This window comes from Leptinotarsa decemlineata, unplaced genomic scaffold, assembly GCF_025532065.1.
Source record: "Leptinotarsa decemlineata unplaced genomic scaffold, Ldec_3_MD MMD2_P_RNA_scaffold_12, whole genome shotgun sequence".
In the NCBI taxonomy this organism is placed as follows: Eukaryota; Metazoa; Arthropoda; class Insecta; order Coleoptera; family Chrysomelidae; genus Leptinotarsa; species Leptinotarsa decemlineata.
Genome location: NW_027412526.1, coordinates 11089459 through 11107638, shown reverse-complemented (window position 1 = coordinate 11107638; position 18180 = coordinate 11089459). Strand labels below are relative to the sequence as shown.

At 32.0% G+C, this 18180-nt stretch overlaps 3 protein-coding genes across 3 annotated transcripts in view; 2 read left to right on the top strand and 1 right to left on the bottom strand.

Annotated features, from left to right (window-relative positions):
* Nucleotides 1-8323: 8323 nt before the first annotated feature.
* Nucleotides 8324-9403, bottom strand: LOC111505476 (protein C3orf33 homolog). Its single transcript, XM_023160290.2, has one exon. It carries the CDS (start codon nucleotides 9284-9286, stop codon nucleotides 8555-8557), a length of 732 nt encoding a protein of 243 aa, XP_023016058.2. The 5' UTR covers nucleotides 9287-9403; the 3' UTR covers nucleotides 8324-8554.
* A 4344-nt stretch (nucleotides 9404-13747) lies between these two features.
* Nucleotides 13748-18180, top strand: part of Nca (neurocalcin homolog) — a 363981-nt gene continuing 359548 nt past the window's right edge. The window contains exon 1 of the mRNA XM_074174020.1: nucleotides 13748-13905. The gene's annotated coding sequence lies outside the window, so the exon portion shown is untranslated. The remainder of the gene's footprint in view (nucleotides 13906-18180) is intronic.
* The window catches only part of LOC111513019 (neuronal calcium sensor 2), a 242850-nt gene continuing 238581 nt past the window's right edge, over nucleotides 13912-18180 (top strand). The window contains exon 1 of the mRNA XM_074174036.1: nucleotides 13912-14294. The gene's annotated coding sequence lies outside the window, so the exon portion shown is untranslated. The remainder of the gene's footprint in view (nucleotides 14295-18180) is intronic.

The window sequence follows — 18180 nt, the reverse complement described above, 5'->3', positions numbered from 1 at the left end:
TCCAAAGACTCTCTTTTGTATAGAACATGTTCATCAAAAAATTCGTGGGGTTATCACAAAAGTATATAAGAAACATACTAATTAGTAGTTTTCTGTTGGCCACACATCTTGAAAGAGGATTTTCAACAAATCGACGTTTATAAAACTATATAAATGCATTTGTAAAAGCTAACATTTTTGAAAAGAGGATTAGTGTTATCAAACCAGATTCATTGTTCCCTGAAACACCTACTTTGAGAGGTGTAATGATTCACTGACATGACGTGTTTGTTTGAAGGTGGTTGACAATGTTTCGTGGTGCATTTCATTAATTCGGACTTCCATTGTCTAATATGATATAAATCGATTTGAAATCCCTGAAAGATTCTGTAAAAATTAAAAAGATTAGCCGAAAAATAGCAATTATATTGAGCAGTTATCACCCGAAGACAATTGTGGATACTGACAATCAAAACTTCGTGAAGTAACTGGGCTTGGAATCTTTTAATTTTCATTTTTTTTAAACAAGTTAATTTTCATCTCTTGTTAATAGTTCAATTTTTTGATGTTTTGATTGTTGCTGGTATTTTTTTTGCTTAATATAATTGTTACTTTTCAGCTAATCTTTTTAATTTTTTATAGATTCTTTCAGGGATTTCAAATCAATTTATATCATATTAGACAATGGTAGTCCGAACTAATGAAATATTTCCCTAAGTGTCTAAAAGCAAATTTTCTTTATGAATAATTGCTATTTGAGTGGGACGTCTAGAATAAAGATCTTTTTTCCTGTTCGACTTGATAAAAAAAGGCAAGTGGTGGGTGGATGAAATTAGAAGGAAAAAGAGCTCGGTTGATCAATTATTTTTCCATGCAGTAGAAACTATGCAAGAAATGGTTACTTGAAAACTGCTAAACATGCAAAAAGTTGTAGGCAATTGGATTTTTAATTTGTTAACCTCAATATTAGGCCTCGCTAATATAAATGTCGGAATAATATGACTTGACTTGATAAAATTTGACTTGATGAATGATATACAACTAGTAGTGAAAAACTTCACTCAATGGTGTGAGGAAAATCACATCAATAATAATATGGAAAAAATTGTCCTTATCCAATTCAGTAGCCCTCACAAACACTTCAACAACATGAAGTTCAACTTAGGCCACACTGATATCTTAGCATCTAAAAGCACGAAATTTCTTGGTATGGAGCTGGATTACAAATTAACCTTCAACAACCGAATTGATAACATGTAAATAACTGAATAAACTGTATTATGCTTTTACTAGTCTCAAATCGAACTTTGACAGAAACCACTTGATCAATATGTATTACGCTCTTGTTTACACGGCAATCATCTGTAACATCATTACATGGGGTAGGTCAACTGAAGTATCACGAGTGTTCATTTTACAAAAACGATTTATAAGACTCATTTTTGGCATGGATCATAACGAATCTTGTAGAAATACTTTCAAACAGGAAAATATTCTAACGTTCCTGTGTGTTTACCTATATAAGTTATTAATTTATACATTTAATAATAAAGATAAATTTACAAAAAATAGTGATCTTCACGAGCATAATATTAGATATAAAAACAACATACACTTAAATCAATTCAACAAAACATGATACACAAAATCTCCTCTGTATGCTTGAGGCTACTTTAATAACCTGCTTCCTGAATGCATACAATTAGGAAAAAATTTTCAAATCCGACCTAAAGAATTTTTTGCTCCATCACTCCTTTTATTCATTAACTGAATACATTGAGTTGAACATTAGAACTACAACCAATGACCTATAGAGAAATTTTGAACACTTTTAATATATGTTTTATATGTACATTTTATTTTATATTTTCAACAAGTTTTGTAAATAGTTGGCATCCAACTCTGGACTTATATTTGTATATTGTATGCTCCATCAATTACTTGATGTTGCTATGTGTAAATAGCTGACTATTCAAACTATTATATTTATCTTATCTTTATGACTACCATTGGACTTATCTCATGTCATATAAATGATTTATGGAGATTAATAAAATTATCTATCTATGGTCCAAAAGGAAATTATTCCTGCCATCACAAAAGGTGTTTCCTAAAATTTTTTAATATATAAAAAAATCAACTTTCCAACAGCGTATATGCCAAAATTGGGAAAAGGTAGTCAAATGTGTTATGTTGGCAACGATGATCATCAGGGACAGGTTTCATAAAAGTAGATGGTCAGTTACACTGAATACCTATAAATACTTCCCTGAAAGTGGATGTTAGAATCTTGATTATTATAACAACAGATGTTATATGCTCATGTAAATGTGGTCATTATTTCATTCATATAGATCATAAAACAAACAAATGATTTGATTCCTCTTCCATTTGCAACTTTTCATTCCGTCATAACGGATGGAATTTGTGAAAATAAGTAGTGAGAGAACACCAAATCAAAGATTATTTGTTGAAATATGTATCAAAATTGCCAATGCTATTCTCCTCGTGTTTTAATACAAGCAATTCTGGTTACTGTACTGATGCTGGCTTGACACATCACTTTCGTACCGAGAGAGACAAATGAAATGCTTGCATTTAAAAATTGATAAGTTATTTAACATGATGAAGAAAAGAGAAGTGAAACTTTCTGTTTTTTACCACTTTTATTTGTAACTAACGTTATTGCAGTTTCGTCCTATAAGGACATTTTCAAACTTATTAAACTAACAATGGTTGATTACATTAGCCCTTATATAGTAACCCTGTAGGTACTAATAGAGGTACTTGGCTTGATTGAGTACCTGAATTTTGTTTACTAGTTACAATGCGGATATGCTAATTTGTAAACCGGTGAGTAAACTAAATCGATTTGATCATTTAACAGGTTGCACCCGCAATGTTATGCTCGTAAATTTCCAAGGAATCTAAATAATTGAGTTTGCAACCCTTCCTTGCATAGTGCAAAATTTCCGTATCGTTTACATTTGGGAACTTGTGGTTGCAGACCAAGGAATGGTTTGAAAACGTCGAATCATTTTTTTTCCAGTCTGAAGGACCTTCATGTACAGCATACCGTTTTTGGAAATTTCAGCCAAATTGTCCCACATAAACACTATTACACTCCGGACACTTAAGCTTATAAACTCCAGATTTCTCCAACTTGTCCACCTTATCTTTGGCATGGAAAAGGAAATCAGATAATCTGGCATGTAGTCTGAATGCCACTTCCACATTATTTTTTCTGAAGAAACACTCAAATATCTCTGTTCTTTTTTCAAAGTATGTAAGAGTTACCCATTTCTTGATTTCTGGTTGTTTGACCTGAGGGTATATTAATGTGTAAGTGAATTTACAGCTTTGTTTTCTGACTAACTTCTGGATAGTATCTGCGTTGAAATCATTATTATGACCTATCTGTGTAATTATATCAATTTCCCTAGCTAGATTGTTCGAAAATATGTAATATAAAAATTCTAATTGAGAAAAAACAAAGTATTCAAAAAAACACACTTTATTGTTATATTTATATGTACATGATGAATTCATTACCTATCTAGGAACAACTCAGGACTGGAGAATAATGAATAACCCCTTTTTTTTATAAGCAACAACTCATGATTTGATCTCCACAAACCTTATTGGAAAAATATATCATGAAATGTTTCGATAACACAGTAGCTTCTTCAACAGTGATCACTGTGTTAGCGATTCAACAGTGATCACTGTTGAAGAACAGTATGTTTGTTGAACTGTAATCTTGTACATAGGTAAAACTATGATTGAGTAATTTTTGTATAAATAAAAAACACTACAGAAATAAAATAAATATATATAGATAATAAAATAAATATATATATATATATATATATATATATATATATATATATATATATATATATATATATACACATGAATATTAGTGTCTAGGTTACCCTCAAAAAATTCATCTAATGTATAGTAAGCCTTTTTGACCAGAATTGCCTTCAAGTTTCTCCTAAAAGATAGTAGCGTGACACATTCTGTTGAACTTTTAGGTGACTTGTTATACATTTTCACTCCATTATATATAATTGAGTTCTTGATTTGACTACTTGTTGGGATAGGAAGCTTCAATTGGCAAGCTTGTCTAGTACTGTGGTGAGGCGGAGAAGTAAAGGTACCTTAGTTCTTGTGTGTGAGGCATACTGATTCAAGAAAAAACAATGAAGTCACAGTTGAAATTCCATTCATTGAAAACAGTGGCTTACAAGGATCATTCCACTTTGAAACAGCTGTTTACTGCATACACCCTAAAATGCTATGCCATACCTTAGGTGAATAAACATTTTTTGCTGTATGAAATCCTAGTTCTTTTGATACTATTCTGAGTGGACACCCCGAGAACACTCATCGATATTAATTCCCAAGAATTTTGTAGAGATATTATTTTCCACTAGTGTACTTTCCATATGAATTTCTGGTTTATTGCACTTAAAGGTGATTATACTAGTTTCTTTAGTCATAATTGTGATTGAACTCTTGCCCGTCTGTCAAATGATGATTTGCAAATGTTGAATTTGTCTTTCCATAAAAAAAAACTAATCCCACGCTCTTTTATTTTTTTGAGATGGAAGTGAAAAACTATAAATTTTCTAGACTTCAAACTTCGAAATATAAACATAGCCAAATCAACGTAAATAACATAAATATTTTAATATATAGTGAAAACATCGATATAGTGCAAGAAATAAAATATCTTGGCTTCAAAGTGGATAACTTTATCACTTTCAAAAGTCATTTCAATTACGTTTATAGCAAAATAAGTTCAAAAAATATTCTTTCACTAATACGCCAACAATCTATAACGGTCTATAAAACTATAATCCAACCTCACTTCGAACATTATCCAATATCGTTACTACATTCTTACAGTATCGCAACATTACAAAAATTGCAGGATAGAGCAATGCGAATCATTTTCAAATGCAATAAATCCACTCTCATTGATACAAGGTTAGTTGTATTGAACTGGAACCCATTAAAAACCCGATTATATTATCTTTCAATGATTTTTATTTATAAAATGTTGAAAGGACAGTTACCTCCTTATTTTAATTAATTTATCACATTCAATAATCGAGTTCACAATTACCAGACCAGAGGAAGTTCAAACTTTTATGTAAATAGAACCAATTACAAAAAACCGTGAATTCTCTATTTCACAAAGGATTGATTCAATATAATAAACTACCCATTGATATCAAAGATAGTGCAACACTGAGTACATATAAATACAATCTTCTGGGGTACATCATATATATGTATTATCGTTTCACAAACTATTGTATTTAGTAATAGCAGATGATGTTCATTCATTTGATCGAATAGTTATGTAATAGTTACTATTAGAATTTTATTGAAACGATAAAAATGAAATAAAAACAACAATAAAAATTAATTGGCGCTCCGGGGCGACTTCATTGATTCCAGTGGCGCATTTGCTTTTTCAGCTGCAGGAAAACCCGGAAGAACCTGCAGCACCACATCATCTGAAGATCTTGATCTAACAATGTCCTCTCTCTTATAAAACAAAATGTAGGGTGTCACCAGAGGCTCCAATAAATTCAATGTATCGCCGTAGGCAGCAGCTATTCCTTATATATTTTTCAATAACATATGAGTTGGTGCATAATTTGAAAGGATTCTTGATCATTTATCAACACTCCGAGCTTTTTTAAAATTGATTCATTCATTATTGAGAAATTCGATATATAACGTTTCATTTGAGAAAACACGACTGCCTTTAGCTACATGAATCCTTTTGCAATCAAATTTGATAAATGGCATATTGTTAGGAACGAATATAATCAATTCACAATCAACGGAAATAATCCAAAGATAATTGAATACATATTTCATTAATTTTTTAAATTTGATATCTCACCTAAGACTATATACCGTTAAGTCGATTCAGTACAGTGCTTTCCAGTTTTCCTACTTAGAGGTTTTTTGGACTACAGTTATAGCTTTTCAGCATAATAACTTTGATGGAAGGTAGGTAATCGTGTAAAAGTAGGACAGATCCTGCTCTAAAAATGATCCAAGTATAGTTATTTAAATTTTTTGTGACAGTAAGTTTCAGTTTCACAATTTGTAATAATTCTCATTAGTTGATTCCAATTAATAGTGTGCTATACTTTATTTCCTAGTGAAAAGTAATAAATGCAAATCGTTAATAAAGTGCTTACACAAAATTTTGTGATTTTGTTATGATTTGCCACTGCAGATATAGGCGGGTTTATGATACGCTACCAGGTCCACTTTATTATTGTATGGCAAACGGGTCACAAACAAATTTTTATATGATCCTTTGAGTCGTTTCCTACCTGCAGTGACATGTGTTTGGATATTCAATCATAAACACTATAAACATTTGAAAATACTAATAACTATGTTTGTTTATTTATATACAATAAATATTGATATAACACTTGAATTTAAAATATTTACATAAAAATAAATAGGTACTCTCATTCTAAAAAAAAAATTAAATATAAATAAAATTTATGGTGTGTTAACATCAGATAAATCTCATGAATCTTCTTCAAATGTTATGATTGAAGGTTCTACAATTTCCTCAACTATATAGTCTGATTTCCTCTTCTTTTATAACACGTCCAATACAGTTTCGCCGTCTTTTCACAATCTACATTTTTCAAGGACTCCTTAAAGAGTATTTGGAATTACCTGTTTCTTGGTGCAACGACACCCTTTATTTGAGTGCAAACGAGATCAATGGGATTGAGTTTACAATGATAAGGGGGCAGAAGCAGAATAATGATATTTGATTTCTGTGTCTTCTGTTGACAATGTATTCTGTGAACGAGCTTTATTTGAACATACTACAGACAATAGTTCTTTAACCATAATTTCATCAAATGGTCTGGTTTTTTTTTGAAGGCACTGAATGATATCCGATTTTCTCCATGCATTAGTTGGTATTCTTTTAACTTTTCTGGAATGATAATTTGCATTATCAATCAAAATCACAGAGTGAGGTGAAATGAGGTCTAATATTTGCTCAAAATATTTTTCCAACATAGCCGTTTATGTCTGCATGGCAATCGCTAGAATGCTTGCTGAAAATGCTTGATGTGAACTTGTAATGTTTTTGTCTTGCCACATCTTTTCAACAGTATATCCTTCATTAAGCCAAGTTTCGTCCAGAGAAAGAAATCTTTTTATTCTCACGTGAAACTCTCTTATCTGCCTTAGGTAACGTCTTTCCAGCAAATATTTCTATTATTTTCGTTAAGAGCGATTTTCTGTTTTGTTTTTTCCAGCTAAAATTTAATTTCTTCAAAGTGTCCTACAATTTTTTTCTGCCGATCATTGGAGGCATAATTTGGTCTTCTTTCGGCATTTCTTTCTTAAAATAAAATTAATATATTGTTCTTCTAATTGTAGTTTGTAGGTTTCATCAACAGACACAGTTTTTTTTTTCGTAAGATGGTTTTGGTGATTTCACAGTTTCGTTTCTTTTCTCATTCTTGAAACTCCTTTTTTTTGCAACGGTATACGAAGGATTTTGGTATATGTGAGCATCATTTATATTAAGAATAATAATCTTTTTGTTAACGAAAAAGCACATTTGATCATTCTTTTACTGGAGAGAAAACCTAAGTAGCCACTTTAATTCACACATTAAGTATAATTTACTAATAATAACAATGATTAAGACACAAGGGTTTTATCATTAATTCAATACTTCAGGTAATAAAGTACCTAATTAAAGCACTATTGAATCATGACTATCGAAAATTTTAATCGATATTCGAGAGTATAAACCAATTTGAGAGTTTAATTTGAAAAAAATCTATCAATTATTAAGGCGAGTATTTCATATTTTTGTTATTTATCATATACATGCAACTATGAAGAGTCTTTTGAGATTTGTCATATCAAATCATAAAACAACATTAAACTAGATTTTTTCCGTTAACCAGCTGTCGCTCCCCTACAAACGACAACCCTCAGAAGTCAAAACTTGTGCGAGCTAAAGACTAACAAGGTCCTAACCTTTTAACGTGTGATTCCTAACAACACTGAATGATTAAAATAAATAATACATTTTTCACTTTTTGGCAGACTCAGTGATGTACGCCTATGGAACACTGCTTAAGGAAATAGAAACTAATTTCAAGTATCACAAAATTTAGCACAACTACTTAAAGGTTAAACAGGCTGACGTTCTTGGCACCAAAAATCTACATTTCATAACTGCAGACATCAATACCCACTCTTTCGTTTGTAAGATCTGTACCCTCAATAACTTGGAAGTAGAGAAAATAATACATTCATAGAAACAGTCCTGAAAAAGCTTTTATTTATATTGAAAACTAAAAAATTTGATTCTCAAAATTATAACAACTGATAGTAAGTAGTCTGAAAAAAATCAGTCAATAACTAACAGCAAATCTTCCCACATGTTATTGTCATGTTGGGGATAAAAAAAGAAAGTAACAATTTTGTAAACAGCCAGAGTTTGTGAAATCAAAATAATAACATCAAATACTAGGTGTATCTGTGATTGCTATGACACATATATTTTGGGAATTTTAGACAGGCCTTTGTTTAGTGCACTATAAGAATATCTTGATAACAGAAAAGCGAGCTGGTATAATTCGAATATTGCTTGCTTTGTAGGTTTTATATAGTATTTCAAACCAAGTTTTTTGTATTGGGCATGTTTTTCTGCTTTCTGGAGTAACTTGTAGTATCTCATGTAAAGAGTATCTTCCAACAAAGGCTTCTCAATAAGTTCTGGTACAGCAAAGCCTATTTTCACCAACTTTTCGCCTACATTCACGATGTATTCCTTCTGTTGTTTATCCTTTTGTGTAAACAATACTTGACATTGAACATAATTTTTATCCTTGCTGATTGGTATGAATGTAACTTTCTCATGTGACAATACTGCTTGTAGCCAGTTGCACCCTAGTCCACTAACATTAATTCCAGATATTTTAATTGGTAGATGTCCTGAAGAAATAAATGGAACATTGATCAATGGTTTGTGCCTTATCATCAGTAGTGTACCATGAGGCTCTATTCTATCTACAACACCTACAAGTTCCCTTCTCTCTCTTAGGAAATGGTTGGGAATATCCGAAGGTTTTTTAAATTTACTGAAAGGGCGAACTTTCCTCACAGCCACTGTTAATCCAACAAGTGCTACAGAATAACAACCGAACTGTACTCCACGGGTGTTGTTATCCATGAAAGTCGTAAAGTTGTGAAAAGCGTTGGAAACTTTATCCATCATAACTAAATTCGTTTTATTAAATCACATTTAAAAATAGGTAAAAATAAAAATATCTTGAATACTTGTTATTTATATAAGAAGTTTCGTTTTAAGTCGCTAGATGTAGCAAAACACGAAACTGCTAGTGTAGAAGTGTAGTCGTAGAGCATAAGATCAGTGTTGCCATTGGATTTTTCCCGTGAGATATTTCAAAATACATATTTATATTTTACCGGTATTTTCAGAAGCGTTAAAAAATTTAATGATATTGTAGTATGGTTGGACGTACTACAATAATCACTTTTTGTACTGGTAGTTGAAGTATTTATTGATTCTAATAGCAATGTCATTACAGCAGAAAAGTAAAGTCGCTATATGAATATAAATAACAGTTGACAGAAGGCAAAACCTCTCAAACATACTACAAAATCCAAACAAGCATTCTTTACTCAAAATAGCAAATTAATGAATCGAAGAGGTTTTGTATTAAAGTGTATAATTTTTAAATTTCTTGCAAAGCGCTTTCGACTTTCGTCATCACTTAAGTGAGCACTGATGATGACGAAAGTCGAAAGCGCTTTGCAAGAATTTTAATATATTATACACTTTAATACAAAACCTCTTCGATTCATTAATTCAAATAAGTGTATTCAGCTTTTCCAAATCATAAAATAGCAAATGACTTTAGTTTGAGCTGCTTTACTCATCACATTCTCTAATAATGAGTTTTCTTAAAATTATATATCTAACAGAAATCAAAAGTGAAAAACTGTCGTATAAGGAAATAAATATTTCAAAATATTAATCTTTCCCAACTACCTGCACAATAGGCTAAAAATTATTAACAATTATATTCGTATACTATTCACAAGACAAAAGACGTGTTTGATTGGAGTTTAGTCCTATTCGCGGTTGACATGAAACTGTATCATCCGATACCTGAAATCATTCGAAAAATACTCACCATTGGAAAATATATTGAATTGCTCTGAAAAAGTAGTTAAGAGTCACAAAACATATTTACTGGTGTTCTAGCACAGAATACCTTACAGAAGGGACACTCAGCACAGAACAGGAACGATGAATTTTTTGAGAATCCCGAAGTGAAAACTGCCAACCTAAATATTTTGCTGAGTGGTTACTGAACTTGAGCATAGCAAAATATACCTAGTTTTGTTGAAATCGTTGAAGTGTTTGTTGGCCCGAATAACCTGCCAAAATGGCATCACAAAATAGTTCCTCGACTGCAATCAAATTATGTATCTACACCTTGATTTGTGATTTCAGCATGTGAATTACTCCTAACAAAGTTGTGAACATTGTTTAAATTGAAAATTACAACTGAAATTTCTTCCTTAGCGGTGAATTGACGCCCTACTTACGATCGAAAGGTCGTGGATTCGATCCCCTCTTAGACCAGATATTTTTCTCGAAAGAATTAATTTAGTTGAAGTTGGAATGTTTGTGCAATACTACATGGCTGACGGACTGCAAATAGCCATGACCCTTCTCAGGTGGCTCGGGAAGTTATTAACATTATCTTCTCAGAACACGAGACCAATGGAACATAAATATTATTATAAAAAATTAATTCTAATTGAAAATTGGAAATGCTGATGGATGAATGGATTGTTAATTATCTTAGTTCCACAGAGTGGAAGTAGGTCAGTAGGTATTGAAGACCCGGTGCTTTTCGGAAGTTGTTTTTATTGTTGCTGTTCTGAAAATGATCCCTACAAATATGTTTTTCCTTTATCATTTTTAATTCATCATGACTGAATTCGATTGTGTTATTATTAATTGATAGCTGAGTTTTTTAAAATATTCATGACATAACAAAAAAGTGACAAGGCGTTATTGTGAAGTGTTTAAGCCGAAATATTGAAATTGATATTTCATATTCTAAAGAGTCAGAGTCTAAACACAATGCATTTATGATTCAACATTAGACAGCGGTGTTTCGATAATGGAGATTTTTTGAAATCCCACTCTTATGCGAAGGGACCCTCAGAGCAGTAGTATGGCGAGTATCCCGACTGTGAATGCTCAAGTTTGTTGTGCACAAGTCAAGGCTCCTATGCACAAAAACGACACATTTCATTACATATATTGCGGGTGGAGTGAAGAAGCTTTCTCTTTTAAACATTGGTCTACAACTTTTTTGGTACCCCAGATTGAATATCAATTTTATCAGTCGTTTCTGAGAGATGAAGTATCTAGAAAATTCCTTCGCACATCCCCAAGGCATTATGTTCAAACTGATGTATGGGAGTATGCATTCACAAAATAAACATTAAGTAAACCAAACCTATCTTAACAACAATGTTTCAACTGTTTGATTGAATAATGAGCTGAATTAAGTTGGCTGCACACTTTTCATTCTCATCTAAAATAATTTCAAGAGAATTTTCTTCTTTTGATATTTTTATGTCACTCAAAGTGAATAAATTACAACATAAATCCCTCCTAACAAATGTTTTCATCAATACTGACTTAGATTTATTTAAAATCAGTTTGTTACGTTGACACCAAGTACTAAATTGGTCAATAACTAAATATATTTTCATTGATAACTCATTTCCGTTTTTTCCAGAAACGGTGATTGTAGTATCGTCAGCATACATAGTTTTGTAACAATCGGATAAAAATTCAGGTAGGTCATTGATAAAAATCAAGAATAACAATGCACCCAGAACAGACCGTTGTGGAATACCTAGTTTCACATCATAAGGAACTTATGTTATTCCATTACATTCAACCACTAAATTACGGTTTTCCATATATGATTCTTTCCAAACACATTATTGGGAAAGTCCATTACTAATAATTTTTAATAGAAATTTGGAAGAAACAGTATTGAATGCTTTTGTTAGGACTGAAAAAAGTGAAAAAACAGGTTAATATTATTCACTTATGCATAAATATAGTTCAATAATTGGTAAGATGCAGATTCAATTGACTCACTCTTCCTAAAACCATGTTGAGTATTGCAGAATAGGTCATTTTGTTCAATATATACCAAAATTCTCGTACCTATTATTTTCTAATAGAGTTAATTTCTGTTATCATACCTGTTTTGTGTAGTAGAAAAACAAGAGCTCTCTTCAATTCATTCTGAAAGAAACCCCCATAAAATATCTGGTTAAGCAAAAAAACTGACTAATTTGCACTTTCAAAGATTCGATGCCTCAGTTGTTGTTTGTCGATTATTTCAACAGAATACACGTCCTCTTTCATAAAACCCCAGGAGCAAAAGTCAATAGGGTAAGGTTCCTGGTTGCCAGATAGTCGATTATATTTCATTTTATTGATTCATAATCAGGAATGCTCGACAATAGTTATATATTCATCAGCCACAACACACTTAATTACAAATGATCCTGTATATATTTTGAAGTAACGATGGAATTGATAACAAATACTTTCCCTCTTCGGGTTCATGTTGCTATTATATCTTATGCTATACACAATATATGTTTTTTTCGCTTCAACTCGTAATGATTTATTGTTACCTTGTTTACAACATACTCCAACTGTTGAGAATAGAGATGAATTTTTCATGTCAGTTGTAAATACGCAAATAAATTTGGTGCGTACTCATGGTCTTATAGTAATTAGTTAAATATAAACTTTTTGAGCATACCCCTTAATTCTTATCTCGAGTCGGGTCTCCATAAACGTCTCCGTTGATTAATTTATGTTGCTAAACTAGAACTTCTCAATTTCATTTTCAGGTTTGTTGCATAAACCCGCCATAATACAATCTGACTTATGAATATATTTATTATGGACGAGACATAACATTTTCCAAGTGATAATCGAGTATGCAAAATATTTACTGGATAAGGGAGATTCAGGAAGTGATATATAGAAGACTCTATGAGTGCACTTTTGAACTCATTCAAACTTCAAATTATACGTACAGTCAGCAACAACTTCGAGATATAACCTTCTTCCTCGTAGTGGAATGATGATGTCTGTCGCAGAGGCAGACGAAACGTTTGATACTTCAGGTTTCATTCGACCCCGGCCTACCAGCCCGGATTTTGTTTTCTTTAATCGTAACTCTGGCCATGAAAGCCTGTGTTTTTATATTAATTATTATTTTTTGAAAGGACGTGAACATATTTATTGGTATTTGAACAAAAATAGTGAGACATGATATTCATCAAACGTGATGCAACCGTTCATTTCAACAGATTTTCGAAGTTTTGCCTTCGGAGAACACTTTGATGTACCCTCGTATACTTCTCCAATTTTCAGATTGAAATAATATGTTTTGTTGGAGAAAAACAAAAGACAATATAGATTCTTGGAAACAATGTACCTTGTTGAAGAATGTATCTTTGGAAAATCGCACTAGATAACAACGGTCGCTCTTGGCCCAGGACCAAAAATGTCCTCGTATAATTCTTGCGCATTCCTCTCATTATTTCTTCGGCTAGGTGTGCGATTTCGCAAAAAATGTCCCGGAGCGTAGCGCCTGCGCACTATTTTACTTCAACTGGTGCGTTTAGCGAGAGCGTTTAGCGTAAACATGGCGATTGTTGAATAATTTGTGCCGTTTTCATAAAAACAAATGTACGGTCGGTAGTTCGAAATTGTATGAAACTGATTAGCTGCCGTGGGTTATTTAAAATGTGAGTGGAATCTTGTTGTTTTGGTGCGGTTTTTGTCTTTTGTCTGGAGTAATTAGGTTTGACATTTAATTTGTCATGATATTTACCCTTTAATATCCACTGCCAAAGATTAATTTTTGATGTTTTACTGGTTATTTTTTCCTATTGCTTCTGGTCTCAGTTTTACAAAGAAAATAACAAGAAAATTTGTGGAAATGTCAAAAATTTTAGGTTAAGTTAAAGGTGAAAAATTGTTTTGATTGATTCTCTTTGAAAGTAATCAATTATTGTCGACAGTTTTTTATAGTATACTAGGTAGAATAGGTTCACAGGGACAATTACAAAATGTGTTTCAAGAAATTATTCAAGAATACCCATGGACACCTCCTAATTTATATTCAGTACATACGGTGAGTACAATTCTTATGGTTTCCTTAGTTTCTGTCCGCATATTCTATTTTTCACTTAGATAAAGTCATAATACCTGGGATACTTTTAAAAATGACCTATCAGAATGTCTAGACAAAGCAGTTATTTATAATTTGATACAGAAACATCCTTGGCAGAGAAATGAAAATAGTCTAGAGGGCAGCATATAGTGCTAAATGCTGTTTTTGTTGATATTTACACCAGGTCAGTATTATTTATTTACTCTAGGATACCCTCGAGGTATCAAGCTCATACACACATCTTGTGTTATTCAAATAAATATGATTTTCAGTGGGTTATTACATTTTTCCGAATGAGGAAGTGTCTACTAACACGCCAGTGCGTTCTTAAATATACTGTAATTTAAAATTAGCTTTCTCTTACAAATATTGAAGCTATTAGAATAAATTCGCCTCTTGCATATGCTCTGGTGTTGTTGAAACATTTTTGATCTTCTTAGCCCTTTTTCCCTTTGATTCTTTTCGTATCAGATCCAAAAAATTTTTTTTTCACCTTTTTTGTTTTCTTTGGTTCCATTTAAAGAGATCATTTGTCAGATGTTCAAAAATTTAATAGAGTTTCGTTTGAACCCTCAAAAATATTTAGAAAAAAAAATATCAAATTGTTTCTGTTCCTTGAGAAAAATTATAACTAGGAATAAAGCTATGTTTGATTTTTTATTCTCTGTGGAACACATTTATGTTTACTTTGTGAGTATAATCAATTATCATTTAAATTTGAAACTTTTCAATTATTTTTGATTGTGTTGAGATTATTGGGGAATTTTGATGATGTATGAATATTTATAATCAGAATTTAAACATTAGTCTCAAACACATCTTAAGGCTGATTTGGTACTTTATCTTTTATTTTACTAGGTATAAAAAGTTGTCAGAATGTGAATTAAAGTGAAAGTTGTGAAAACACGTTTGGTAATATGGCAACACTGTGCGCTCACGGTGTTTTTCGTATTTTAATCTGTAAGTGAATGACAGAAATATACAATTACTTATACAGGTTGTTTCCTAACTTCAGTACGAAACGTCGATAGGTCGTTTCAAGAAAAAAGTTTTTATGAACATATTTCCGAAGTTGCTTCGTTTCTGAGATACAGGGCGTTGAAGTTGAAGAAGTAGAGTTTGGACCCGCTCTATGTGATCTGGGTATATGAGGTTCCTTTTTAGAATTGTCCATATGATTTTTGGGCTGAATTCCGCCTGCAGTGCAATCTTCTTGATATAGTCGAAGTAACCGGTATTATGAATAGTTAAAGTTGGCGAGCTCAAAGGCCAAAAAAACCAATACAAAGAAATGATGCCGCTGCCAACTAGTCCACGTGGATTGAATAATTGGTGTTTCGTATTGGATAATTTTTACTAACCGAGTTTTATGATTGGCTGAAGAGTCATAAAATTGAATTTGAAGTCATGTTACGGTGACGAATAGAATATGAGGATGGTTAGAAGAGTCGTGTTGTCAATGTTCATTTCAGGAACTGATCGCGATTTGAGTGTTGAAATGCGATATTGGTGCAGTTATAATTACTTAAAATTTTTGTTATCTATTCAAAATGTGGCGTCCTTGGACAAATACTAATAGTAATAACGAGTGTGATAATAACTCAGACTTTTTCCTGTGTAGTGATTCCAATAGCGATGGTGAAGAATGCGAAAGAGATACGGATGCATTTGAATATTGAAACACAGAGAGTATGTTTCAATGTATATAAGAATCTACATTTTAAGTTTGGTTTTGAGGGAAACAAACTATTACAAGCAACATCAGATTCAACCGAAATTCTTTTCTCAACTGTACGTAAAATAGTCAAAAACAAACCTTATGAACGCAAGACGCGACGTGATACGGGATAACAAAACCTTCAGATGTTCATCTAAAAATAAATATAATTCAAAAAAAGCTTACATAAAAATATTTTTAACTTTTTAGCTCAATGTTCTTTAAAAGCATGTTTTTTAGTTTTTTAAAATTATATTTATTTTTTACTTTTCAGTTTCATATGCTATAAAAGCGTGTTTTTTATTTTTTAAAACTATATTTATTATTTTGATTTTCTATTGAACAACCTATCAAGGAGGTTACGTACAGCGCCATCTGCCCGCGAATAGATCAAGCAATAATGTCGATAGTTACGTACAGCGCCATCAGCTCGCGAATAGATCAAGAAATATCAAGGAAGTCACGTACAGCGCCATCTGCCCGCGAATTGATCAAGCAATAATGTTGATAATTTTGTCAATACAGATTTCGCGCTTGAGAGTTACAAACAAACAAACAAACAAACATACATACATACATACATACATACATACATACATACATACATACATACATACATACATACATACATACACACATACATACAGGTGAAGCTAATATAAAGCGTATAAAAATAGAAAAAACAATATACGACTGTTACAAAAGCAATGAGATACCTACAATTGAAATAAGGGAGAAATTGAATACTTCCGGCCATAACGTGAGCTGCTGTGACAAAACTTTTCAGAATTGGATAAAGAAACTAGGATTTAGACTTGAAATAATAAACAAACATCAAGCTGTTATGGGAAAGCAGAAGAATAGTGGAATTGCGTAACAAATCCTTAGAACAAATAACTAAATATAGACAAGAACAACGGCAAATTTTCTATTTGGATGAAACTTGGTATGACACTCACGACACAGTTACGAAAAGGTGGACTGATGGTTCCAGAATGTGTACGCCTAACATGCCTGCAAACAAAGTATCGCGACTAATCATTGTGCATTGCGGAGGAAGTAAAGGATGGGTTCCGAATTCTTTGAAATTATGTGGAAAAAAACTTGGGGATTGCAATGTCGACTATCATAAGAGCATGTAAGCTAATTTTTTTGAGAAATGGTTACAAAACACATAGATCCTAAATTTGGATGCGAATAGTGTAATAGTTATTGACAGATCATCAAAGTACCGCGTGGGCGCTTTGTGCCATATTTTGTGTATATCAAGCGCCCCTCGCTTTTTTCACAATAATACTAGTATTTTTCGTTCGTTATTGTTTGAAGCTTATTTAAAAAAATATTTTGAACTTTTTAGTTCGATGTTCTTTAAAAGCGTGTTTTTTAGTTTTTTCAAACTATATTTATTTACAGTTTACAGTGGTTGATCGTTGAAAAATTTTCAGTAACCATTTTCCTACCATTTACTAACTCCCCTACGGCACTGCCAATTGATTTGATCTTGTACATGATATCTGTGAATAATGTGCCATATTTCAGTGAAAAACTCATCAACTATCATCCACTATTAACTGAGATTTAAAAAAATATGTCAAAAAATAAGTTTTCATTTTTCCACCTCCCCGACGGCACTGAAAATTGATTTGATCTTGTACATGTTATTTATGAATGAAGTGCTTCATTGTTGGTGAAATATTCATCAACGATCATCCACTATTAACTGAGATATAACCAAAAATATCAGTTTTAATTTTTTCCACTCTCAAATATTCTGCAATTTTTTTTCGAGAAATTGAAAGATTTTGATAAATTAGGAATCTTTCATTTCTATTACATTTAGGACACCCTCGAAATCTAGTCAAACTATTATTTCCATAATATGTTACAATCTGGGTCATACAAAAGCGTGGCTAGGAATTATGTAAAACCTGGCAACAGTGCACGAATATTCTTCTACATCCCGATTTCGATGGTCTACACATCAAAAAGCGTTGCTGGAAAAGCGTGGTTAACTTCACATAAACGTGTTAAAAATACTTTTAACACTAGTGATAAAACAATTTTTTACATGTTACTTTGTAAACATCATCTTTTAATATACAGGGTCCTGCAACAGTGGCGCGGTGTTCC